Source organism: Hylobates moloch, unplaced genomic scaffold (genome assembly GCF_009828535.3).
Source record: "Hylobates moloch isolate HMO894 unplaced genomic scaffold, HMol_V3 SCAFFOLD_1, whole genome shotgun sequence".
In the NCBI taxonomy this organism is placed as follows: domain Eukaryota; kingdom Metazoa; phylum Chordata; class Mammalia; order Primates; family Hylobatidae; genus Hylobates; species Hylobates moloch.
The window spans coordinates 210,297,492-210,324,518 of NW_026652276.1; the positions used below are offsets into that span (position 1 = coordinate 210,297,492).

Consider the following 27,027-nt stretch of genomic DNA (forward strand, 5'->3'; position numbering starts at 1 on the left):
TAAAGCTAAAGAACCTCTTTAAAAATAAGGAACTATAATCCACAGCATGAGACTTAATCTATATCATACAGTGGGTTGATGACAGAACTGAAGCTAGAATCCAGTTCTCTTTGTTTCTGTCTGTCTCAATTTTATATGTATCAGCTAGATGCTCCTCTGGTCTGTGCTCATGTAGATTAGATATGGACACAGACCATAGCTTTCATATATGTTTGAGATCCTGGCCCTTTATTCGGACTCTCTGATTTTGTATAGGAATCCTCAGCCCCTCCCAACACTGAGACTCAAGTTTCGGCTTGGCGTAGGGTACCTCTGAGATGAAAGACCCAAATAGGACTCTCCTAACTGTCTCCCTGATCTAACCTTGGCCTCCATGAGGGGAAGAAGATAAATAAGGGTCCAATCTTCCCTTGGCAACCCCTTTTTCCAAGTTATCCCAGTTACCAACAAAATTTCTCTGTTACAGGGCTCTGTGGACTGTCCCACTCTGGAGTTTGAGTATGGAGATGCAGATGGGCATGCAGCAGAGTTGTCAGGTATGAGGTAGATGGGTCAGTAGCTAGTGGAAGAATGGCCAGGAGGAGAGGGAAGGGACCTGTGATCTACCTGGAAGCTTGTCTGTTCTCACCAAGTGGCTGTTGAACAAAGGCTGTTCTCCACATTTCCTTTTTCTCTCCACCTGAGTGGTAAATATCTCTTTGTTTGTCTTCACATTTCCTTCTGTGATTCTCCTTGGCTATGATATTCTTCATTCTGTCATTCTATCACTCTTTCCTGCTCACCCTTCTTTATTCTCTTTGAAAATAACTGATTTGGTGCACTCTCAAATCAGTTTTCTCTCCATCTTCTGCGTATTCCTTCTCTTTTTCTCTTCCTGTCACCCATATCTTTGCCTGCCTCCTTCTTTCTGCTGTCCTCTTTCTATCCCATGCCATCTCTTTTTCCTTTGTCTCCTCTACCTCCATCTTTCCCTTCTTCCTCTCGCAACTGCCCCTTATTAAAATCTCAGCAAAGTCTGAGGAAAAACTATAGTCAACTGGCCAGCTGAACAAGGCTGGACATGTCACCTGCGTCCATCATAGTAGAGTTCTGCTTGGATGTTTATGAGCTGGGGTTAAGTGATTCCGTTCTTCTTTCAGAGCTGGCCTGCTTGTCTCTGTCTGGATTTTTAGCTTAGGGTAAATGTGATCGCCTCACATTAAGGGCCTCCATGTTACATGTGCTACGAATGCCAGTTATTAATAAATGAGCTTTGGGTGGAGATGGTGTGAAATTTAAATATTCTGTCACATGGAAGTGATACTCTGAGGCATGCTTTTTCAGAGAAAAGAGGCAAACAATTTTAAAGAAGTTCTTGTGCATGAGCACAGAGAGTAAATTTTGTGATGAGTGACAGAGAAATAGAGAGCTAAGTTTAATAACCAACAAAGGATTATAATTCATAATAGGAATATGATATAAATATATATATATTAAAGAGAAGAGAAGAGCAACCCAACAGAGAAATGGGCAAAGAATATAAATGGGAATTTATAGAAGCAAAAGCCAAATGGTCAATAAATATATGAAAAGATATTGAACTTTATTAGTAAATGGAGAAAAGCAAATTAAAATAATAAAATATTATTTCACAATCATCAGAGTGTAAACTTAAAAGCCTGGGGTTGGTGAGGGTGCAGAGAAATTAGTACTTTTATGCACTGCTAGACGTGGGGGGAGCAGAGTATAAAATTGAAAAGCATTTTGCTTATATCTTGCAAAGTTGAAGATGTGCACATATTGTGACCCAACAAGTCTACTCCTAGATATCCACTCTAAAGAAAATTACACTTGGGCACAAGAAAATGTACAAAGATGTTTATTGCAGTCTTGTTTATCAGTGTAAAAAGTTGGAAACAACCTACAATGCTCATCAGTAGGGAAATGGATAAACTATAGCATATTAGTGCAGTAGGCTATTGAATAGCCATTAAAATAATAATTGATCTAAATCAATATATTTATTTTTTATCTTTTTATTTTTGAGACAGGGTCTGGCTCTGTTGCTTACGCTGGAGTGGCACAATCTCAGCTCACTACAGCCTTGACCTCCTGGACTCAAGTGATCCTCCCACCCCAGCCTCTCAAGTAGCTAGGACCATAGGCATGCCCTACCATGCCCAGCTAATTTTGTGCCACGATGTCCAGCTAATTTTGTTTATCTTTTGTAGTAACAAAGTCTCACCATGTTGCCCAGGCTGGTCCTGAACTCCTGGGCTCAAGTGATCCTCCTGCCTTGGCCTTCCAAAGTGCTGGGACTACAGGTATGAGCCACCACACCTGGCCTCAACATGTTTCAATATCAATAAATGCTTGGCCGGGCGCGGTAGCTCATGTCTGTAATCCCAGCACTTTGGGAGGCCGAAGCGGGTGGATCACCTGTCAGGAGTTCGAGACCAGCCTGACCAACATGGTGAAACCTCGCCTCTACTAAAAATACAAAAATTAGCTGGGCATCGTGGCATGCACCTGTAGTCCCAGCTACTCGGGAGGCTGAGACAGGAAAATTGCCTGAACCCAGGAGGCGGAGGTTGCAGATCATGCCACTGCACTCCAGCCTGGGTGACAGAGCAAGACTCCGTCTCAAAAAAAAAAAATAATAATAAATGCTAAAGACAAAATTGGGAGAAAGGATCAGTAACAAAGGAATTTATACAATAGGATACCGCTTGGATAAAAAAGTTTTTAAACAGAACAATGTCATATGTTTACAGGCATATATGCATATAGCAAAAGTAGAAAAATAGGCATGTGAAGGATACACACCAATTTCATTGTAGTGGTTGCCTCTGGAGAAGGGAATAAGATAGACTGGGGAGCAGTCTGAAGCAAATATAACAAATGCTAACATTTGTTTGACCTGGGTAGAAGATAATACACAGGTGTCTTAAATGTACTATTCTGTACTTACCTGTATATAAAAATTCATAATCTAAAATTTAAAAATAAAAAGACCAAAACTAAGAGCCTTGCCCACTTTTCCGATTTGGCTTGTGGTGCTTTACTCTTAAAAATATATATATTCACCTTCTCCACTAATGACTGAAGAATTTAAGATTCAGTGATGGGATTTGATTCTGGTCACTCCTGGATTCTGGAACTTAAGACTCAAAAGCCCTGACTCCCAGACAAGGTGTTTCTCAACCATTAGACAGCTGGCTGGAACATAAGTGAATTTCTCTTGCTTTGTGAATTACCTGTGACCTAGTTAAATTTCCAGGAGGGGTCTCAGGTAGGGAGCAGAGATTTAAAGGAAATCTGTTCTATCATCTGTTGACTTCTGTATTTCAGTTCTTCATCTTCTGTAAGATGAGGGTACATATACAATGTTCTGGAGAGAGACAGAGAGAGTAGGAGAGGGCATTTTTATTTCTTTTCTTCTTTCTTTTTTTTTTTTTTTTTCTTTTTTAAGAGACAGAGTCTCATTCTGTTACGCCAGGCTGGAATGCAGTGACATGATCACAGCTCATTAAAGCCTCAAACTCCTAAGCTCAAACGATCCTCCACCTCAGCCTCCTAAGTAGCTAGGACTACAGTCATGTGCCACTACACCTGGCTAATGTTGAAATTTTTTTAGAGATGGGGTCATGCTATGTTGTCCAGGCTAGTCTCAAACTCCTGGCCTCAAGCGATCCTCCTGTCTCAGCCTCCCAAAGTGCTGGGATTATAATCCTATAGGTCTGAGCCATCACACATGGCCAGCATTTTTATTTCTCGTAAGCTTCCTGCATTTTGTATTGAGAGGCTGCTGTTAGCAAAGTTAGATTTTCCTGGGCACAGCAGCCCTTTTACAGCCATAGCTGTTCTCTAGAGTTTTTTTTGCAGCCTCTGCTTAGTGGCTGTGGGCAGGAATCTAAGCTTCTATACCCTCTGAGGAAACTTAGCAGGGAGAGAATGAACTGGCTCCAACTCTGAAGAGCCATCTAGCACTTACTTTTCAGCCCTTGCCGTGGTTTCCTGATCCAGCACAAGGATCTTTCCTCTAAGTTTCAGGAGTTGTGTTGCCCTCCTCTTCTCTTAGAGATAGGATAGTTCCTGGTTGGGTTGACAAAGCAGGAGTTGCAGCCCTGAGAAACAGGAGTGATGAGATTAAGCTCTCTGTGCTCCAGTCCTCCTCCTGGCCCTCACCAAATGTTGAAGGCTGCCTTCTCTGCTGCAGCAGCCAGCTGGCAGGAAGAGGACAGGTTTGATGGTTTAATCTCCCAGGGACACAAGTGGCTATTTTTAACTGCTCTGAAAAGGAGGAAGCTGGCTTTGGATTGAATTGGACACAGGAATGTGTTGGAAGCTTCAGCTCTTTCATGCCACCCTCTCTACTTTGGGCCCCTTCTTTAAGGATCTCCGGAATGTGACTGTTCTGTCTTTCCTGCCACAGAATTGTATAGTTACACTGAGAACCTGGAATTCACCAATAACAGGAGGTGCTTTGAAGAAGATTTCAAGACTCAAGGTAATTCCAGATCTTTACTCATAGAGATCTGCTTTTTCCTTCTATGATATACCAGCCTGATCTAGTAAAAGACTAAAACAAAGTGCGATCCTTCATCCCCTCTGTATCAGTTAGGGTTCTCTTAGAGGGATAGAACTAATATGATAAATAGATATATAAAGGGGAGTTTATTAAGTATTAGCTTACACAATCACAAGGTCCCATAATAGGCTGTCTGCAAGCTGAGGAGCAAGGAGAGCCAGTCTGAGTCCCAAAACTGAAGAACTTGGAGTCTGATGTTCGAGGGCAGGAACTCTCCAGCACAGGAGAAAGATGTAGGCTGGAAGGCTAGGCCCGTCTCTCCTTTTCGTGTTTTTCTGCCTGTTTTATATTTGCTGGCAGCTGATTAGATTGTGCCCACCAGATTAAGGGTGGATCTGCCTTCCCCAGCCCACTGACTCAAATGTTAATCTCTTTTGGCAACACCCTCACAGACATACCCAGGATCAATACTTTGTATCCTTCAATCCAATCAAGTTGACACACAGTATTAACCATCACAAGTCCACCCCTTGTCAACTTGAACTCATACACATCTCCTGAGATCATACATAATCTTCAAATAAAGACAATAATAAGGGCATAATTATACCTAACATAATACAACTATCCTTTGTACAACTGGAAACTCACCAATCCCCAACCCAAATACTATTATATAAAGTTAACAATACTTAAATGCTGATATGAAGTCAATAAATCTTATGTCACATGATAAAGGAGAAAGGAAATAAAATGAAGATATTAGTACAAGTGTATACATGCACAAACATGTTTTTAACAAAAGAAGAAGGAAATACTCATGACAATTACAGTCCTCATTTCTGCAGCTGGTCACGTGATCGTAGCTGGTATTGATGACTACCTTCTTCTACTACCCATTCTGTATTCCCTTAGCATTCAGCAAGCAGCTTGGCAGGTCATGGTTTTTTTCCTGGTGGAATGACCCAAACCTTCATTCCTGAGGGGTCTGGGTCATTTGTAGTCCTTCCTGGATTGGGGTGTTGTAGTTTCCCATCGACCTTAGTCACAGGGCATGGTAATATTAAGAGAGGCCCTAATGGATCTCCTGTATTCCACGCATACTCTTCCTTACCTCCGTTGTGGAGTAGTAGACTGATTTCATCTTGATAGTCTGGGTCAGTCACCCCAGCCAACACTGTAACTCCCTTCTTAGCCTGTTGACTTAAAGGTAGGAGGACCCCAAAGTGTCCAGGTGGCAATCTTCACTTCCAGTTTAATGGAATCATTGTTGTGTCTCCTGGTGGCAGTTTCCTCCCTCTGGAGCTAAAACCTCTAGGCCAGCAGAATGTAATGTCACGGGAACAGGAAGCAAAAATTTTGCTAGATCACTAGGGGTGATGGTGAGTGGTGCCACTTCCACCCCTTGATTCCTGGACCGGTGAATCCTGACTGGGAAAAACAGTACCATATGTTGGATGCTGATTCAGAGCATACACGGCCTTCTGGAGAACTTTGCCCCAGCCCTGCAAAGTATTGTCACCTAGTTGGCATCGTACTTGTGACTTCAAAAGGCCATTCCACCGTTCTATCAATCCAGCTGCTTCAGGATAATGGGGAACATGGTAAGACCAGTGAATTCTATGAGCATGCCACACTTCTTTAGCTGTGAAGTGAGTGCCTTGGTCAGAGGCAATGCTTTGTGGAATACCATGACGGTGGATGAGGCATTCCATGAGTCCGTGGACGGTAGTCTTGGCAGAAGCATTGCTTGCAGGACAGGCAAACCCTTATCTGGAGTAAGTGTCTATTCTAGTGAGGACAAACCTCTGCGCTTTCCATGACAGAAGAGGTCCAATACAATCAACCTGCCACCAGGTAGCTAGCTGATCACCCTGAGGAATGATGCCTTATCTAGGGCTCAGTGTTGGTCTCTGCTGCTAGCAAATTGGGCACTCAGCAGTGGCTATAGCCAGGTCAGCCTTGGTGAGTGGAAGTCCATGTTACTGAGCCCATGCGTAACCTCCATCCCTGCTGCAGTGGCCACTTTGCTCATGGGCCCATTGGACAATGACAGAGGCGCTGGGGAAAGAGGCTGATTGGTGTCCACAGAACGGGTCATCCTATCCACTTGATTATTAAACGCCTTCTCTGCTTTGGTCACCCACTGGTGAGCACTCACATGGAGTACAAATATCTTCACAGTTTTTGACCACTCAGAGAGGTCCATCCACATACTTCTTTCCCCAATTTTTTTGTCACCAATTTTCCAATCAGTCTTCTTCCAAGTCCCTGACCATCCAGCCAAATCATTGGCTATAGCCCATGAATCAGTATATAATCGCACATCTTACCATTTCTCCTTCCATGCAAAGTACACAACCAGGTGCACTGCTCAAAGTTCTGCCCACTGGGAAGATTTCTCTTCACCGCTGTCCTTCAGGGATGTCCTAGAAAGGGGCTGTAGTGCTGCAGCTGTCCACTTTCAGGTGGTGCCTGCATATGGTGCAGAACCATCTGTAAACCAGGCCCTAGACTTCTCTTACTCTGTCAACTTATAGGGAGCTCCCCATGAGGCCGTCAGTGCAGGCTGGGGGAAAGAAGGCAGGGTGGCAGGACTGGAGACCATGGGCATTTGAGCCACTTCCTCATGTAACTTACTTGTGCCTTCAAGACCTGCTTGAGCCCGATCACATATATACCACTTCCATTTGATGATGGAATGCTGCTGTGCATGACCCACTTTATGGCTTGATGGGTCAGAAAGCACTCAGTTCATGATAGGCAGTTGAGGTCGCATGGTGACTTGATGACCCATAGTCAAACGTTCAGTTTCCACTAAAGACCAGTAACAGGCCAAGAGCTGTCTCTCAAAAGTAAAGTAGTTATCTGCAGAAGACGGCAGGGCCTTGCTCCAAAATCCTAGAGGCCTCCACTGTGATTCACCTATGGGAGCCTGCCAAAGGCTCCAAACAGCATCCCCATCTGCCACTGACACCTCAAGCACCATTGGATCTGCTAGGTCATATGGCCCAAGTGGTAGAGCAGCTTGCACAACAGCCTGGGCCTGTTGCAGAGCCTTCTTCTGTTCTGGACCCCACTAAAAACTGGGTGGGGTCTAGATAAATGGGCAGGAATAACACACCCAAATGAGGAATGTGTTGCCTCCAAAACCCAAATAGACCCACTAGGCATTGTGCTTCTTTCTTGGTTGTAGGAGGGGCCAAATGAAGCAACTTATCCTTCACCTAAGAAGGAATATCTCAACAGGTCCCACAGCACTGGACCCCTGGGAATTTTAATGAGGTAGAAGTTCCCTGAATTTTAATCAGATTTATTTCCCATCCTCTGGCACACAAATGTCTCACCAATAAGTCCAGTGTGTTTGCTACTTCTTGCTCACTGGATCCAATCAGCATAATGTCATCAATGTAATGGACCAGTGTGATATCTTGTGGAAGCAAAAAGCGATCAAGGTCTCTCCGAATAAGATTATGACTCAAAGCCGGAGAATAGATATACCTCTGGGGTAGGACAGTAAAGGTATATTGCTGTCCCTGCCAGCTGGAGGCAAATTGCTTCTTGTGGGCCTTATGGACAGGAATGGAGAAAAAGGCACTTGCCAAGTCAATGACCACGTACCAGGTACCAGGAGATGTGTTAATTTGCTCAAGCAATGAAACCACATCTGGTACAGCAGCTGCAATTGGAGTCACCACTTGGTTAAGCTTACGACAATCCACTGTCATTCTCCAAGATTCATCTGTCTTCTGCACAGGCCAAATGCGAGAGTTGAACAGGGATGTGGTGGGAATCACCACTCCTTTGTCTTTCAAGTCCTTGATGATGGCACTGATCTCCACAATCCCTCCAGGGATGTGATATTGTTTTTGACTTGCTATTTTTCTAGGTAGAGGCAGCTCTAATGGCTTCCATTTGTCCTTTCCCACCATAGTAACGCTCACCCTACCAGTCAGGGAGCCAATGTGGGGGTTCTGCCAGCTACTAAGTATGTCTATGCCAATTATGCATTCTGGCACTGGGGAAGTGACCACAGGATGAGTCTGGGGGCCCACTGTAAGTCAGGCCTGAGCTAAAACTCCATTAGTTACCTGACCTCCATAAGCCTGTACTTTAACTGGAGGACCACAATGACATTTTGGGTCCCCTGGAATCAACGTCAGCTCAGAGCCAGTGTCCAGTAGTCCCCGAAATATCTGATCATTTCTTTTTTTTTTTTTTTTTTTTTTTTTTGAGACGGAGTCTTTCTCTGTCCCCCAGGCTGGAGTGCAGTGGCGCGATCTCAGCTCACCGCAACCTCCACCTCCTGGGTTCACGCCATTCTCCTGCCTCAGCCTCCCGAGTAGCTGGGAATACAGGCGCCCGCCAACACGCCTGGCTAATTTTTTGTGTTTTTAGTAGAGACGGGGTTTCACCGTGTTAGCCAGGATGGTCTCGATCTCCTGACCTCGTGATCCGCCCGCCTCAGCCTCCCAAAGTGCTGGGATTACAGGCTTGAGCCACCGCGCCCGGCTAATATCTGATCATTTCTCTTTCCCCAATGCACAGTTACCCTAGTAAAAGGCCAGAGTTCTTCTTGGGGAAGGATGGGAGAAAAATTCACTGCATAAACTGTCGGTAATGTAGTGGGGTCCTTCCTCAAGGGAACCCGGCCTCCCCTTCATTCAAGGGGTTCTGGGTCTATTAACTGGCTCAAGTCTGGAAATTGATTGAGAGGCCATGATTCTCTGTTTTGATAATTCAAATTAGTCTTTTGTCCATTCGACCTACAAGTTTTCTGCTTGTATAAAGTAGGAATGCAGTAGACTTCCTATCAGTTTTGCTTCTAGAAGCACTGTGATTAATTAGCCAATGCCACAGCTCTACATGAGTCAGACTTCTGATTGCTGCTTTGCCTCTGCCATCCATTATGGTAGCTACACCCACCTTGCCTTTGATGGTCGAGTGCTTCCACTTGGCCCCTGCCACCTCGGGATCTGATTATTCCCATTGTATTTAAATTTTTTTTTTTATTATACTTTAGGTTTTAGGGTACATGTGGACAATGTGCAGGTTTGTTACATATGTATCCATGTGCCATGTTGTTTTGCTGCACCCATTAACTCATCATTGAGCATTAGGTATATCTCCTAATGCTGTCCTTCCCCCCTCCCCCCACCCCACAACAGTCCCCGGAGTGTGATGTTCCCCTTCCTGTGTCCATGAGTTCTCATTGTTCAATTCCCACCTATGAGTGAGAACATGCGGTGTTTGGTTTTTTGTCCTTGCGATAGTTTACTGAGAATGATGTTTTCCAGTTTCATCCATGTCCCTACAAAGGACATGAACTCATCATTTTTTATGGCTGCATAGTATTCCATGGTGTATATGTGCCACATTTTCTTAATCCAGTCTATTGTTGTTGGAAATTTGGGTTGGTTCCAAGTCTTTGCTATTGTGAATAGTGCCGCAATAAACATACGTGTGCATGTGTCTTTATAGCAGCATGATTTATAGTCCTTTGGGTATATACCCAGTAATGGGATGGCTGGGTCAAATGGTTTTTCTAGTTCTAGATCCCTGAGGAATCACCACACTGACTTCCACAATGGTTGAACTAGTTTACAGTCCCACCAACAGTGTAAAAGTGTTCCTATTTCTCCACATCCTCTCCAGCACCTGTTGTTTCCTGACTTTTTAATGATGACCATTCTAACTGGTGTGAGATGGTATCTCACTGTGGTTTTGATTTGCATTTCTCTGATGGCCAGTGATGATGAGCCTTTTTTCATGTGTTTTTTGGCTGCATAAATGTCTTCTTTTGAGAAGTGTCTGTTCATGTCCTCTGCCCACTTTTTGATGGGGTTGTTTGTTTTTTGCTTGTAAATTTGTTTGAGTTCATTGTAGATTCTGGATATTAGCCCTTTGTCAGATGAGTAGGTTGCAAAAATTTTCTCCCATTCTGTAGGTTGCCTGTTCACTCTGATGGTAGTTTCTTTTGCTGTGCAGAAGCTCTTTAGTTTAATTAGATCCCATTTGTCAATTTTGGCTTTTGTTGCCATTGCTTTTGGCAATGGCAAAGACATGAAGTCCTTGCCCACGCCTATGTCCTGAATGGTTTGACAAAATTCAACAACCCTTCATGCTAAAAACTCTCAATAAATTAGGTATTGATGGGACGTATCTCAAAATAATAAGAGCTATCTATGACAAACCCACAGCCAATATCATGCTGAATGGGCAAAAAGTGGAAGCATTCCCTTTGAAAACTGGCACAAGACAGGGATGCCCTCTCTCACCACTCCTATTCAACATAGTGCTGGAAGTTCTGGCCAGAGCAATCAGGCAGGAGAAGGAAATAAAGGGTATTCAGTTAGGAAAAGAGGAAGTCAAATTGTCCCTGTTTGCAGGTGACATGATTGTATATCTAGAAAACCCCATCATCTCAGCCCAAAATCTCCTTAAGCTGATTAGCAACTTCAGCAAAGTCTCAGGATACAAAATCAATGTACAAAAATCACAAGCATTCTTGTACACCAATCACAGACAAACAGAGAGCCAAATCATGAGTGAACTCCCATTCACAATTGCTTCAAAGAGAATAAAATACTTAGGAATCCAACTTACAAGGGATGTGAAGGACCTCTTCAAGGAGAACTACAAACTACTGCTCAATGAAATAAAAGAGGATACAAACAAATGGAAGAACATACCATGCTCATAGGTTGGAAGAATCAATATCGTGAAAATGGCCATACTGCCCAAGGTAACTTATAGATTCAATGCCATCCCCAACAAGCTACCAATGACTTTCTTCACAGAATTGGAAAAAACTACTTTAAAGTTCATATGGAACCAAAAAAGAACCCGCATTGCCAAGTCAATCCTAAGCCAAAAGAACAAAGCTGGAGGCATGATGCTACCTGACTTCAAACTATACTACAAGGCCACAGTAACCAAAACAGCACGGTACTGGTACCACAACAGAGACATAGATCAATGGAACAGAACAGAGCCCTCAGAAATGATGCTGCATATCTACAACTATCTGATCTTTGACAAACCTGACAAAAACAAGCAATGGGGAAAGGATTCCCTATTTAATAAATGGTACTGGGAAAACTGGCTAGCCATATGTAGAAAGCTGAAACTGGATCCCTTCCTTACACCTTATACAAAAATTAATTCAAGATGGATTAAAGACTTAAATGTTAGCCCTAAAACCATTAAAATCCTGTATTTAAATTTTGTAGTTGAGTGACTGTGGTTCCCACCATTAGATCTGGCATAAGGAGAAAAGCAATTACAGGACTCTTCAAAGATGCAGTTGCTGCCTTCACAAATCTATTTTGTAAGGCATTGGTCAAGGATGTATCTTCTGGACCCTCCCAGCTGGGATGAGTATCTCTAAAGTGAGTAATCCACTCCACCATTCCAATCTCCCTAAGCCTTTGGATCCCTTCCTCTACATTAAACCAAGGGAGATCAGGCATTTCCAGCTCACTCACAGTGGGCCATCTTTTAATCCATAATTCAGCTGACCAAATAACCTATTAGAACCTTTTTTAACTCCCCAAGCTGCAACATTAAATGCAGAGCCCCTACTTAGTGGGCCTAAATCAATAAATTCAGCCTGATCCAACTCTGTGTTCCTTCCTCCATTATCCCATACCCTTAATATCCATTCCCATGCCTGTTCTCCAGATTGCTGTTTATATAAATTAGAGGACTCAAATAGTTCTTTTCGAGTGTAGCACACCTCCTCATGGGTCACACTCTCAACGTCACCTCTAGGGACCTGCCACAACTTTCATCTAGTTATAGGTCTAGAACCAAACAAAGATGTTGGGGGTAGCTTCTGAGGAGAAGCAACATTATCTTGCCTGGCAACTGTTTCAGGGTAACTGCCATCACTGTTGCTTCAGGCAGTGCAGGGTTTATCTCCTCAGACAAAGGTGGAAAGGCTGATGGCAGCATGGGTCAGGAAGGAGATATTGCCACTACTGGGGATGGGGAAGCTGTTCCTCCTGGCAAAAAAGGTTCATCAGAGTTTATAAACTCAGTGTGCCCAGCTTCACCAGGGTCCTCCCACATGTCCCCATTCTAAGTTTCAGGGTCCCATTCTTTTCCAATAAATGCCCTCACTTTAACAGTAGACACCTGACAAGGCTATAAATGCATCTTTCATTGCCGTTCAGCCATTCGCATGACAAAAGCTTGTGTCTGTTTTTCCACAATTTCAGCTCTTTCTCTACAGGAGATAAGACTCTCATTCAGGGCAATCTTAGCAGATTTGAGGCTCAGTATCTGCTTCTGAAGCTGGGAGACAGAATCCCTGAGTTCATCATTTTCTTTCATCACTTTGTCCACTGAACTTAGGAGCAACCAATCAGCTTCATTATGTTCCTTGGTTCTCCACATATGGTCAAAGGTATTATGTATAGTCACTAAACTCCTTGCCTCTCACGAGCAGTGAATCAGGAATGTCAAATGCATTTATTTGCATAACTCTCTAAACAGTTTCCACCAAGGACTATCCGTGTTCTCTATACTATTAGAAGTAGATTTCTTAGCATTTTTAGATCTAATCATATTAAGCAGCCAACTCCAGAAATCTCACTGAAAGAACTCCATCCTTAATATTCTGTTCCTCTAGAACCACTCCTGGTACCCAAATCTGTGTTAGTCGGGGTTCTCTTAGAGGGATAGAACTAATAGGAAATATATACATATATATATATATATAGAGAGAGAGAGAGAGAGAGAGAGAGAGAGACAGACAGAGAGAGAGAGACAGAGAGAGAGAGAGAGGAGTTTATTAAGTATTAACTTACACAATCACAAGGTCCCATAATAGGCTGTCTGCAAGCCGAGGAGCAGAGAGCCAGTCTGAGTTCCAAAACTGAAGAACTTGGAGTCTGATGTTCGAGGGCAGAAAGTATCCAGCACGGGAGAAAGATATAGGCTGGGAGACCAGGCCCATCTCTCCTTTTCATGTTTTTCTGCCTGCTTTATATTTGCTGGCAGCTGATTAGATGGTACCCACCAGATTAAGGGTAGATCTGCCTTCCCCAGCCCACTGACTCAAATGTTAATCTCTTTTGGAAACACCCTCACAGACACACCCAGGATTAATACTTTGTATCCTTCAATCACGTTAACACTCAGTATTAACCTTCATACCCTCCATAACCATGTAGCCTTTCCTTCTTGCTTAGGGGATACAGGGTTCTCTGTATCTCAAGTGGAGAGCAATGGAGTAGAAGCATGAGAAGCTGGTGCTGTGCTGCCTGATAGAACCCTTGACCTTAATGTTTCACCCCATCTTCAACTTTGCCCTACTCTCAATAGTAATTTCATGTGCCCACACTGTGACATTCTCAGACATTCTCATCCACTTCCTTACTTGGTCAGTGGCAATTCAATTTTCAGTTCAACAAATGTGTGGTGAGTATCTATTCTGTGTCAGATACTGGAGGCAGGGGTGAGAAGCAGCTTTTACAAAGAAGTTAGAGTTTGAGAGCAGAGGAGTCATGTGCACATCACAAAACTTGCTGAGGCTCAAACAGTCCTCCTGCCCCAGTCTCCCAAGTAGCTAGGATTACAGGCATGTGCCACTATGCCCAGCTTCTGCCCAAGGGCCTTCTCTGCAGCCTATACAGGGCAGCCAGGAAGTGTAGGGAATCAGTGTGCTCCTCCAGTTTAGCACCCCTCATCCAAGAGGAAAATGCTGTGTCAGAAAAGTTTAAAAAGTGTTATGGAAGCAGAGTATTTGGCCAGAGCATTAGTGAGAAAGGTCATTTTATATTGGGCATGTAAGAGTGGGAAAGAGGTCATTTTGTATTGGGCCTGTAAGGATGACTAGGAATTGAATATGTAGGGAGACAGAGGGAACTCCTTGAGTAAAGGCAGAGAGACAGGACAGTATGGGCTGTGTGTGGAGGACAGAGGGGATGTTGAAGGTGAGGCTATAGACTGGGTTCAGGCCAGAACATTTTGGGTCCTTTTCCCATACCTTATTCTTTCTCAGTGAAATAAGGAAAGCTTTTGGAGAAAATAATTTTGGCGGGGGAGCTGAGATCAGAGGTGGATATGCTATGAGGAGCCTTTCCAGGAAGGGTGGCAATAGCTGACACTGGATGTATATGGCCTTTTATTCCCAGTGCAGGGCAAGGAATGGCTGGAGTTGGAAGAAGATGCCCAAAAGGCCTATATAATGGGACTCTTGGACCGGCTAGAGGTGGTCAGTAGGGAACGGCGGCTGAAGGTGGCCCGGGCTGTTCTCTATCTGGCCCAAGGTGAGTGACCACCCTTGCTAGCTTTAGAGGGGTGGAGGCTTGAGAGGGAAGTGGGCATTATCAGGACTGACATGACACAGGCTGTGCTGGGAAAGCAAGGTTTCTTGCCTCTCAAGGACAGATCTTGTCATGTGCTAGGAGTAACCTGTGCTTATGAGGAAGATGAGATAGTGTTGAGTGCTGTTCCAGATCCCTTGGGATCTGCCTTTATCTTACCAGGCATGTCAGAATTTTTTATAGGGTTCTTCTTTTCCCTACCCTGTACTATAATCATATGTGAATACTAGCAAGAGGTGTGGCCAGAGCTGATGATGTACCACCAGCTGATGATGGAGACAAGACATCAGCTGTGGCCTGGCCCCAAAACTGAGGAGAAATAGGAGAGTGTCACAGATACACATGGACCCCTTGCGTTTCTCATTGGCATTTTGAAAGTTCAAGCCAACATAACTGCAGGAGTGGATGCTGTGAGTAATTTGGAGATGATCAGAACTAAATAGAGTAATTGGGGAATGCTGCTCAGAAGAAACCTGTTAGCCAGGTGTTGGAAAGGGAAATGAGATAGCCTAGCTGGAGTGAAAATAAGCCTACGATCATAAATATGAGGCGTGTTAACAGAACCAACCAGTTGGGAGCTAAAAAAAAATTGTAAAAGAAAAAATAAATGAAGAGGGGAAAGGGTGGACATTAGGTGAAGAGAAGACTAGCAAATAGGACTGTGCCCTCCTATATCTTTTGGGTCTGGTGCTCTGGCCAACTTCCAACTGCCAGTACCTTCATATGTTTGCCCAAGGACTTTATTTATTTAAGTTTTTTAAAACGAAGTCTCACTATGTTTCCCCGGCTGGTCTTGAACTCATAGGCTCGAGCTATCCTCCTGCTCCAGCCTCCTAAGTAGCTAGGATTATAGGCATGTGCCACCATGCTCAGCTTCTGCTCAAGGGCCTTCTCTGCAGCCCATACAGGGCATCCAGGCAGTGTAGGGAATCAGTGTGCTCCTTTAGTTTAGCACCCTCATCCAATGACTAACAGGAGTTAGTAGATGGGTAGCCTGACTGTCTCACCCCTCTTGGATAGAATAACTGTGAGTTGTGTGTTTTATACTGTTTCCAAATTATCCCGAGTGAACTCTTTTGGCTTCCTTTTCTTCCCTATCTCTACTGATGATTCCTCGGAACAATTCCCAGATAAGCTACTTGCACTGGAATCCTTACTTACCTCAGGATCTGCTTCTGGGAGAACCCACCCTTAAGACGACAGGCCATTGATGAGCACATTGGACCTAACCCTGGAGACTACCTCTCCTCTCCCTGACTCATTCCAGGAAGTTCTTGGGGTCCCTGTCATACCTATGCCAGCCTAATTATTAGGCAGAGTATTATAGGAAAATCTTAAGATCATGGGGCAGGGTGGAAAGAACTGGGATACTGCCACCCCTCAACCCCTGTAACAACTGTCTGGTCCTTTAGGTACTTTTGGGGAATGTGATTCAGAGGTCGATGTGCTACACTGGTCCAGGTACAACTGCTTCCTGCTGTATCAGATGGGGACCTTCTCCACCTTCCTGGAGCTACTACACATGGAAATTGAGTGAGAAGCCTTAGGGGAAGGGCTGGCCTACATAACCCCCATTCCTTAAAGGGGCCTCATGTTCTGTGCTGCTTCCCTCACTATAGAGACCCCCTGTGAGGAACTGGGTCTACTCATACCTCAGCCCAAAGCTCATTGACAGTTCCCCTCCATCCAGCCGTGTTCTCTGATATTCTGTTCTCCCTCCCTGAGGTTGGATACATCTGCAGCTTCTGCCTCACTTACAGCTTTAATCCTGGGCTTCAGGGGCCTATACATCTGCAGTTTCTGCCTCACTTACAGCTTTAATCCTGGGCTTCAGGGGCCTATCCTGAGTGGGTTCTCTTTTTATTCAAGGACTTTCTTAGCTCAGCCTAACTCTGGAATTCAAGAAGGAAACTATTTTGAGTGCATGACCCAAGAAAGACAGGAAATCAATTCCTGTCATTGTGCCCAATTCTTTCCCTCATGGGCTATAGTTCTAGAGGTGGCCTTATTTGCTGCTACCACTACAGTGACCCCTTGTTTTGTCTCATGCCCATCACCCAGGAGTTTGAGATAGGGTGCAATCTGCTTATTATTCATCAGGTGTTTCTTAGCATCTGTTTTATGTCCAGCACAGTTCTAAGCATAGTGGGGAATGCAAGAGGAGTGGATACCACAGATCCTGCCCTTGCCTTGTCTTCACCATAGATGAGAGTTTGCTGAGGTGGCAGGGGAATTCTATCAGCTCCTTTACCCTAGACCAGTTTCATTAGTGGCTGCCTAGCCAGGGAATGGCAAGCACTCATGTTTGTGTGAGTGATAAGTAAGAGCACAGAGAGAAAAGAGGTCTTATGCATTCCTGTGCTTTTTCTCCTCTCCCTGGCAGCAACAGCCAGGCCTGTAGCAGTGCGCTTCGGAAACCAGCTGTCTCCATAGCTGATAGCACAGAGCTCAGGTGAGTGGGGCTAACTATGGGCTTGGAACAGGGCAGATGATTAGCACCTGGGTTACCTTTTCCCCAAATCCCAGATGACTCAGACCGTTAGGAAGTTGCCCTCTAGCTAATCTCACTGGGTTGGGCTCCCACAGAGACCATCCCTGAGGTCTGTGACTATGGGCTGGGAATTGCCTTGGGAACCTCTTGTGACTCTTCTGTAACCCCAGGGTGCTGCTGAGTGTTCTGTACCTAATGGTGGAAAATATTCGCCTGGAGCGAGAGACAGACCCCTGTGGGTGGAGAACAGCCCGGGAGACCTTCCGCACCGAATTAAGTAAGAAATGGCACTTGAGGAAGGTGTGGATGGGGTGCTAATGGGAGAGGGGAAGCAGAGTATCTGCCTAGGAGAGGCAGACAGTCGTTTTTTCTTTCGTTTTCTTTTTTAAAATTAATGTCCTTTCTTTTAGGACAGAGATACTGCATGGCAGACACAAGGGCTGGGCTTGATTGCCCCCCCCCCGTATCTATGAGCTAAGACCAGCCATGTAACTTCCCTATGCCTTGGTTTCCTTGGTTGTAAGTGGGGATAGCCATTCCTCTCCCACTCCATCATGAATCCCACACGAAAAAATGAGTTGAATCACCTTGAAAACTGAGTTCTGTTCAAATGTAAGTTGGTGTTGTCATCTGACAGGGATAGGATATGAAGGACTATGGGATTTTAAAAATATATTTATTGATGTGGGAAAGTGAATGACATTGAGTCCTTTAGCCAGAAAGCAATGTCTTCATTATTGTTACTTCTAGTTTGGCATCCAACCCCAAAGCGTCACCCTAAGCTCTGGGGCCTATGCCATTTTAGTTCAATGGCGTCCCTTCCTGCCCTTGAGGGGCTTCCTTCTGGGGGCTAAGCCTCCTTCTCAGGACCAAGTACTCTGGAATTCTTCATGGGAGGTGAGTGCCTTCCTGTGTGTGTCCAGAATCAGGGTTACATGAACAAGGTTTTAGCTGCCTCATCCTCACTTTCTCACCCCTCTCTCCTCACCCCTAGGCTTCTCCATGCATAATGAGGAGCCTTTTGCCCTTTTACTCTTCTCCATGGTTACCAAGTTCTGCAGTGGCCTGGCTCCTCACTTCCCCATAAAGAAGGTCCTGCTCCTGCTCTGGAAGGTGGTCATGGTGAGTAATTCTCCCCACTCCCACATTATCAGATCAGCAATGCCCTATGCCACCTGTTTCTTCTAGTCTCATTCCAGGAGGCTGGAGCCAGGGAGCAGAATAGGGCAGCCCTTAGCCAACTGCCAATATGGAGGGGCAACAAGGCTGTCTTAGAGACATCAGATGTTCTGTGTTAGAATACGTTTCATGTTTTTATTGGATGGATGGGAGATGCCACTCCATAAATTGGGGATGTCAGTGGTACCTTCTCTTATTAAAGCCAATGTTTGATGGAGAGAACACTGGTTGAAAGTTGGTAGATCTGGGCTTTGCTGATACTGAGAAACTTTGGGCAACTCTCTGTGCCTCAATTTCTCTAGCTATAAAAGGTTGGGGTGAGTGCCTGCCCTCCCTCCAGATAAACAGAGGATTTGTACTTTTTTTTAATAAAAATAATTTTTTTTTTTTACAGACAGGCCTCCCTGTGTTGCCTGGGCTGGTCTCGAACTCCTGGTCTCAAGTGATCCTTTCACCTTGGCTTCCCAAAATGTTGGGATTACAGACATGAGCCACTGTGCCTGGCCAGGATTTGCTTTTTTAAAAATAATGAAGTTCTTATAAATATGTGGTTATATTTTTGTTACTAGTTATTCAACCTGATCCTTCATTTTTGGCTCCCATCTCACAAGGCAGTCCTAATGGGGGAACTGCCTCTTGACTGCAGAGGAAATTGAGTGACTCTGGGGGTTTATAGCACCTGGATGTGTTCCTTAAAAAGGTCGATAGTTTCCTATTTATTTTTATTTATTTTTTTTTTTTTGAGGAGGCCCCCAGGAATTCCTTTCCTAAATTCTGTGATATTTCCCATACTGGGACAGTAAATAATGCCTTATCCTGACCCCTGAGCTCCTCAGTTGCTGTGGAGATGGTAATCATATTTGCCTCTTTCTGTTTTACTACCTCCTTATTAAGGAAAAGGTCTGAAGGGACTGGGGGTTGTGGCTCTTTCTTTTCATCCGTGTTTCCCTGACCTTGGCTCTCTCTTACTTCCCTTCCTTCCTCTCTCTCTGCCCCTTTCCTGTTTCTTCCTTAGTTTACCCTTGGTGGATTTGAGCATCTGCAGACTCTCAAAGTACAGAAGCGGGCAGAATTGGGCCTGCCTCCACTGGCTGAAGACAGTATCCAGGTGGTGAAGAGCATGCGTGCTGCCTCCCCGCCCTCTTACACTCTTGACCTGGGAGAGTCTCAGCTGGCACCCCCACCCTCCAAGCTGCGAGGCCGCCGTGGCTCTCGAAGGGTATGGACTGAAGCAGACAATGGTATTCTGACACTGACTGGTCAGAAATCAAGATTCTAAGCTACTCTGGGTGTGGTAGGGAAAAGCAGTAAATGACCTGGCTCATCCTGCCCAGGTTGGCCCTATGACCAACCTGAAATCTTAGGGTCTCTAGTTTGGCCTCTGTCGCCCAGCCCTGACAGCCCCCTGGGCTGCTGTGATGTGACACTGTGATATATATGACACATGTGATATATGTGACACATGTCATATAGCCATGTCTTGCTACAGAATCATTGGCCTGGACCTCAGTGCCTGGAGTTCCTTACATTCTGAACAACAATTAAGGGTATAATCCTGGGGATAGGGACCCAGGGTACCGGAACAGGTCTCCAAGCAAATCCATTTTTCTGGGGTAAGGCATTTTACTATTTTGAAGCACCAGGAAGGTTTACTGTCAGCCAGCCACACTCTTAACTGGCCCTGGAACCAAAGGCTTACATTTAAGAGATGACTGGGTAGGGGTCTATGTATATAACCATGTGACAACGACAGGGATACAATCTGAAATATGTGTCATTATGCAATTTTGTCACTGAGCAAACATCATAGAGTGTACTTACACAAACCCAGATGGTATAGCCTACTGCACACCTAGGCATATAGCCTATTGTTCCTAGACTACAAGCCTGTACAGCAGGTTACTATACCGAATACCATATGCAATTGTAACCCAATGGTGTTTGTGTATCTCGACCTAGAAAAGGCACAGTAAAAATACAGTATTATAATCTTATGGGTCCACAATTACATATGCAGTCCATTGTTGACTGAAGCATCGTTATGCAGCACATGACTATAGTCTGCTGTCCTGAAAAGGTCAGAATGACAAGTTATACTGAGACCTGACTATGTTCTTACAAACTCCCCTGCCTGACCCACTTCAGTTCATCAACAGGGCTAGATAGTAGTGCTCAGTAATCCAGTCTCCATTATCTGCAGTAAAATTTTTTAACTTTATTTTTGTTTTATAAAGTAATGCTTACTCATTGTAGAAAATTTGGAACAAATATAAAAATGTGATGAAGGGAGAAAAGAAAAATCACCCACAATCTTAACAACCAGAGACAGTCACTGTTAACTTTTTGGCCTATTTCGGTCCAATCTTTTTTTCTTTGTCACAAGATTTAAAATTCCAAACTTGCTTCCCTCTGCCTAGCAGCAAGCTTCTGTCCTCCTCTTCCTCAGTCAGCCAGCTGGTGTATGCTCACAGAAGGCAAACTAATTGAATGTTCACCTAAGCAGAGCATAATTAGGAAGGAAAGCGCTGGCAAAAAAAGGCATCACTGCTTTCTGAAAGCTAAGTAATTGTGACTTTGGGATTATCTATGCTATGTTCCCTGGCTAATGGCAGGGTTACCTGAGAACTTCTTGTCCTGTTATTGGGCCGGGTGGGGACAGTAGGTTAAGGTGGGGAATTGGATGTTTTCACAAGGGCTGTGTTCAGATTCCGTGTTCCCTGAAATCTGGAGTCCTGTGGATATGGGGTGGCCTCAGACAAGGATGCCCAGAGTGAGATCTCTGCACGCCTACCCTCCCTTCTTTCCCCTCCAGCAACTCCTCACTAAGCAGGACAGCCTGGACATCTACAATGAAAGGGATCTCTTCAAGACTGAGGAGCCAGCCACAGAGGAGGAAGAGGAGTCTGCTGGTGATGGAGAACGAACTTTGGATGGAGAGCTAGACCTGCTAGAGCAGGACCCTCTGGTGCCACCTCCACCCTCACAGGCACCCCTGTCTGCTGAGCGGGTGGCTTTTCCCAAGGGCCTGCCCTGGGCCCCAAAGGTCAGGTAGGTTTAATAGCATCAGGGACCCTATGCTTTGGGGTTTCAGTCTCCAAAGGCCCAAGATGGGGTAGTCTATATATTCAAGGCTTGTTAAGTTGGTCTGGCAGTCAGAACTCCTGGGTTTGAAATTCCTTCTGTTGATTGCTGCCTTTCTCCACTGCTCCAGTCCTCTGATTGGAGGGGTAGGAGCCCGGAAAGTTTTTCTCTCTCAAAGTTTGCTTTTCTTCCCTTCTCTGGGATTGGTCATTTCACCATCCTCTCAGACAGAAGGACATCGAGCACTTCTTGGAGATGAGCAGGAACAAGTTCATCGGATTCACCCTGGGGCAGTAAGTGACTGAATGGTTGGAACTGGCTACAGAGTGGTTCCTAGGGGGCCAGAGGAGCAGGTAGCTTGGAATGAGGGATGGTGCCTGGTAGTCATAATGTAACCTACAGCCCCTAGGCCATGGACAACTCCCAGTGACTACTTTGGGTTCTTTCTATGGATTTTTTTTTTCCTTGAGTTTCTTCCACTTTTCCTCAAAGAACTTTTGTGTTTTTAGCCAACTGTAGGACTTTGAGCAACAAGTCATTTCTCTTTCGGGCCTTAATTTTTCCTGAGGTTGTTGGGTTAGATGGTTTCTATGGGCCCTTCCTGCTCTAATGGGCTAAAATTCTGTGAACAAGAGACATGGTCAGAATGGATCCAGTCTTCCCCCATTTCCCCAGCCTCATGAAACCTTCCCACTGGCCTCTTGAAAATTGAGTCTTTATTAGTGGAGTTTTACAGTCAAGGTGTCATTGGGCTATATACCCTTTTAAGTAGGAACCTGCCACTCCTACACCAAGTGAGTACCCAAAAGACTATAAAAATCTCCTGATTTCCAGAAACATTTCTGTGTACCATTATTATTTTTGTGTCCTGAAGCACTGATGTGGGACCTGCAAGCTTGCAGAGGAAGGTCTAGGGTACTGGGGGTAGACGTTGTTGAAAGTAGCATGGTCCATTGACTCTAGGGGGGTATTGGGGTATCAGTAGTTCTCTGTACTTTGGAAGCTTATGATCTGGTATGTCTGGCCTTTTACAGGGACACAGATACATTGGTTGGATTACCCAGGCCCATCCATGAGAGTGTGAAGACCCTAAAGCAGGTGACCGGGGTGGGCTCTCAGTCTTCAGGGATAGGGAGCCATCAAAGTAGGTCAGATTACCAGGCTCCTGGATACTGGGTGGGGCTTTTATACTAAACTCTTTCTGGACTTTCTGCATTCCTCCTGCAGTCCTTTGGCCAAATAGGAAAAATTAGGTCTCTCTTTACTTACTCAGTTTCCTATATTCAGGTAGATTTTAAAATTCTCCTTTCTTCCTCTCATTTCTTTTTCCTCTTCCCATTCTTCTCTCTCTCTTCCCATTCCTTGCTTCTTTTCCTTTCACTTCTCTCTCTCTATAAGTCCACTAACTTCCAAAGGCCCAGGATTGAGTAGGAGCCTGCTCTATACCCATTGTATGCATGGAGTCATCACTCCGTGCATACGTGCACACACATCAAAATTCTCAGAGCACTGGTCCAGGGGCAGGGGCCTGTTTCTGGCTTCCCCTTGCACTTTGTTTGAAGATAAATGCTTAGGTATTAGCTGCTCTTCAGCGAACGTAGAAACAGAATTTTTAAAAAACACTGTGCACAAAGCACTTTGACTGGTGCTGATGATGCAGAGGTGATTAAGACTCCTGCCTTGAAAGAGTTCATGTCTAAGTGGGGTGACAAACCCATAAGCAGAACATTTCCTTGCTTTTGGGGAATTTAAGTAAGAGACTGGTACACATGTGAATGAGGCCCTCAGCGCTTGTTGATGTCTTCTTATCTTTGTCAGCACAAGTATATCTCCATCGCAGATGTGCAGATCAAGAATGAAGAGGAGCTGGAGAAGTGCCCTATGTCTTTGGTGAGCCAAGGAGGCCCTACACAGGAGGAGAGTAGAAGAAAATCTGTCTGCAGTGTTGTCACAGAGCATGTGTGCATGCATTCATTCAGCATATTAGGCTCTAACTGTGTTCCAGGCAAGACAAGGTCCCTACTTTCATGATATATTGAAGTTGGGGGAGAAAGATAAAAAACAAAAAGTTAAGTAAACTAAACTATCAGAGAATGGTAAATACAATGAAGAAAATTTAAACAGGATGACATGAAAGAAGCATCAGTAGACTACTTTAAATTGGGCAGTCGGAGTAGGTAGACCTCTGAGAAGGTGACATTTAAGCCAAGATCTGAGGGACAGGGAGCCGGCCATAGGAGCATCAGAGGAAAGAGCATTCCAAACAGAGAACAGCCTTAGCAAGGGGAAAGCAGGCTTAGAGTGTCGGAGGTAGTGAAGGAAGGCTGTTGTGGCTAGAGCACAGGGCTGAGGGCTGGGATCCTAGAGATGGAGTCAGAGAGGTGGCCTGAGGCCGCTTTGCTGAGGACCTGTAAGCAAAGGTAGAGAGCTTGAAGTTGACTCGCAGTCAAAGGGAAGGAAGCCTTTGGAGATTTTAAGCAGAGGAGTGATATGATCTGATTTATGTTTCTAAAAACATTAGCTTCTGTGTAAAGATTGGACCAGAAAAGCGTAGACGCACTCTAGGGAGGTTAGAAAACCCTTGAAATAGTCACGGTGAGAGATGATGCCGACCTGGATTTGGAGATGTAGCTGACAAGACTTGCAGTGCATTTGGATGTGGATAGAGAGGCAAAGAAAGGAATCAAGAATAAGTACCATTTGCCAGGATGTGGGGGGAATATCAAGAGTTCTGTTTTGGTCATACTAAGTTTTAGATGCCTATTAGATACCCATGTGGAGCTGCAGGCGATTGGAAATAAAGTCTAGAATTCTAGGGAGAGGGCTGACTTTGAGAAATAAATTCAGGAGTTGTTTGTAACACTTATAGGCAGTGTTAAAGGCCGTAGAACTGGCTGAGATAACCCAGGGAGGGAGTAGAGACAAAGAAGAGAATGGAAGGCAGGACAAAGCCCTGGGGCACACCAATATGTTGAGGTGGGGATGTGTCAGGAAAGGAGCCAGAAGAGTACGAAAGACAGTAAATCCAGGAGATTATGATATCATCATAAAAGCTAAGAAAGTCTTTCAAGAAAAAAGGAGTGATCTGCTGGGTAAAATACTACTAGTAAGTGGCATTATGGTAAGAACCAAGGTGCCCATTGGATTTGGCAACATGAAGATAGTGACCTTGATAAGAGCAACTCTAAGTGAAGTAGTGGGACTGAAAGCCTAATTGGAGTGTATTGAAGGGAATGTCAAAAAAGGAGGTAGATGGTATAAAAGTTTTGTGAAGGGGAGAGGAAGTGGATGGTAGCTGAAGAAGAATGTGAGGTCAAGGGGAGGATGTTTTATGGCTGAGAGATACTAGAGCATTTTTTTGTCCTAAAATAAATGATCCAAGAGAGGGGATAATTGCAGGACTGAGGCATTCAACAAAGCAAATAGGTGTGGGATCCTGAGCACAAGTAGGAGACTGGCCTTTGTTAGAAGCACAGGCGGTTCATCCTTCATGTCAAGAAGGAAGGAAGAAGACTCTTGGTAGATTTGGTGTTGAGAAGATGAGTGTGTGCCTGTCTGATTGCTTCTGTTTTCTCCATGAAGCATGAGGCAGGGTCAGCAACTGTTTAGGGATGGTGGGCAAAGGAGTTGGTTTGAGGAGAGAGAAGATGGTATGAAATCGGCCTTTTGGAGAGCAGGAAGGCAAACATGCCAGGATTGCCAGGCTCTGTTGAATGTCCATTTAGGACTTACGTCCATTTAAGCAGCAGATGAGTTGTGTGGGACAGAAGGAGGCTGGTTATTCTTCCCTGCCTCAGGGTCTCATGGCAGTGGCCCCTTGCCCTGTAATAGAGGGACCTTGTAGGAGGAAGGGAACTGCATTGGTCAAAGATGACAGTGGCCTGAGCAGCTTATTGGGTCCCTGAGGCCCCAGCCTCCCCACTCTGATAAAAGGCTTAGTTAATGTCATCAACAGGACAGAGATAGTTGTATATGAGGGAGCTGGTCAGAAAGGAGAAAGTGATGTAGGGGCTAATGGAGAGGGGAAGAAAATAATTTCCATCCATTTAAAAGCTTCTTTGCTAATATTCCTTCCTGTTTCTCCAGTCCATAGGTTACCCAGCTTCCTTTTAAACCCTCACTATTGAGCCACCTACCTCTCCTTCCAGGCTTACAGAACGTTCTAGAGTTTTCAGCCTCAGATCCACACCATAGGAAGTGCTTCTGTAGCATCTGTTCCAGTATCCCAAGTCCTGAGAGGTCATCCAGGCCAACCTGATGGTCCTATTGAAGAGAAAACTAGGACTCAGAAAAGGAATGTGACTTAACCAAGGTCACACAGTGAGTCATTAACACAGCTAGGGTAGAAACCTAGATCTGACTCCTAGCTTAGTGCTCTTTTCAGGTCACCCCTCACAACCAAGAAAAAAAAGCCTTTGGTTACCTGGAAAGTGGTACTGGCAAACCATGTATTTCTTGCCACAGGGGGAAGAGGTGGTACCAGAGACACCATGTGAAATCCTCTACCAGGGAATGCTGTACAGCCTTCCTCAGTATATGGTAAGGAGATGGCTAGGCCAGAGCTGCCCTTCTCTGCTGCAAGGAACAGACAGCTAAAAACCATTTCAAGTGGACCTGTCCAACACTTGAGCTTGTTTCCTGAGCCTTTGCCCCTTTGGCAAGGCATTTTCTGACATATGAAAATTCTGAGCTTTCCTCAATGCTCCTCTGATGGTGCTGTTCTCCCTAGTCCTTCTTTGGGAAGGATGGGGAATAAGTTGGGGTCTCTACAGGATACACTGGGGACCCTCCTCCGAGATAAGTACTGTAGTCCCTCTGAGATCTGCTGTGGTCTGTCATGTCCTAGATAGCCTCAGGCTGGGAGTGGGGAAGATGCCAATGGTTCGGGTTAGAGGAAAGAAAAGAGTGGAAGAAGTTGGGCTTATGCCGCCCACCTTATTTCTACACACTGTCCCTCCCACTCTGTTCCTTCCATCTTCCCCTTTGAAGAGAACAGTCTTTTTTTTTTTTTGAAGTGGAGTCTCACTCTGTCGCCCAGGCTGGAGTGCAGGGTGCGATCTCAGCCCACTGCAACCTCTACCTCCCAGGTTCAAGTGATTCTCCTGCCTCAGCCTCCCGAATAGCTGGGATTACAGGCACATGCCACCACGCTGGCTAATTTTTGTATTTTTAGTAGAGATGGGGTTTTACCATGTTGGCCAGGCTGATCTTGAACTTCCAACCTCAAGTGATCTGCCTGTCTCGGCCTCCAAAAGTGCTGGGATTACAGGCATCAGCCACCATGCCAGGCCCTGGAAAGAACAGTCTTGAAGCATAACAGCCAATGCTGTCCCTGTGGCTTTCTCCTTAGCCTCACAGGCAGGCCTTCAGGACTGGGCACCTGTTTGCTTTTCTGGACGCTGGGGAGATATGGTCATTAGGGAAGAACTTAG

General features: G+C 44.9%; 1 protein-coding gene across 1 annotated transcript in view; it reads left to right on the forward strand.

Annotated features, from left to right (window-relative positions):
- The window catches only part of STRIP2 (striatin interacting protein 2), a 59,031-nt gene that overhangs the window by 5,034 nt on the left and 26,970 nt on the right, over window positions 1-27,027 (forward strand). The window contains exons 2-14 of the mRNA XM_058426642.1: window positions 467-536; window positions 4,415-4,489; window positions 14,653-14,787; window positions 16,257-16,377; window positions 17,228-17,296; window positions 17,506-17,612; window positions 18,330-18,457; window positions 19,530-19,733; window positions 21,327-21,562; window positions 21,823-21,888; window positions 22,630-22,693; window positions 23,414-23,485; window positions 26,060-26,134. Coding sequence (XP_058282625.1) covers window positions 467-536; window positions 4,415-4,489; window positions 14,653-14,787; window positions 16,257-16,377; window positions 17,228-17,296; window positions 17,506-17,612; window positions 18,330-18,457; window positions 19,530-19,733; window positions 21,327-21,562; window positions 21,823-21,888; window positions 22,630-22,693; window positions 23,414-23,485; window positions 26,060-26,134 — 1,422 coding nt within the window. The remainder of the gene's footprint in view (window positions 1-466; window positions 537-4,414; window positions 4,490-14,652; window positions 14,788-16,256; window positions 16,378-17,227; window positions 17,297-17,505; window positions 17,613-18,329; window positions 18,458-19,529; window positions 19,734-21,326; window positions 21,563-21,822; window positions 21,889-22,629; window positions 22,694-23,413; window positions 23,486-26,059; window positions 26,135-27,027) is intronic.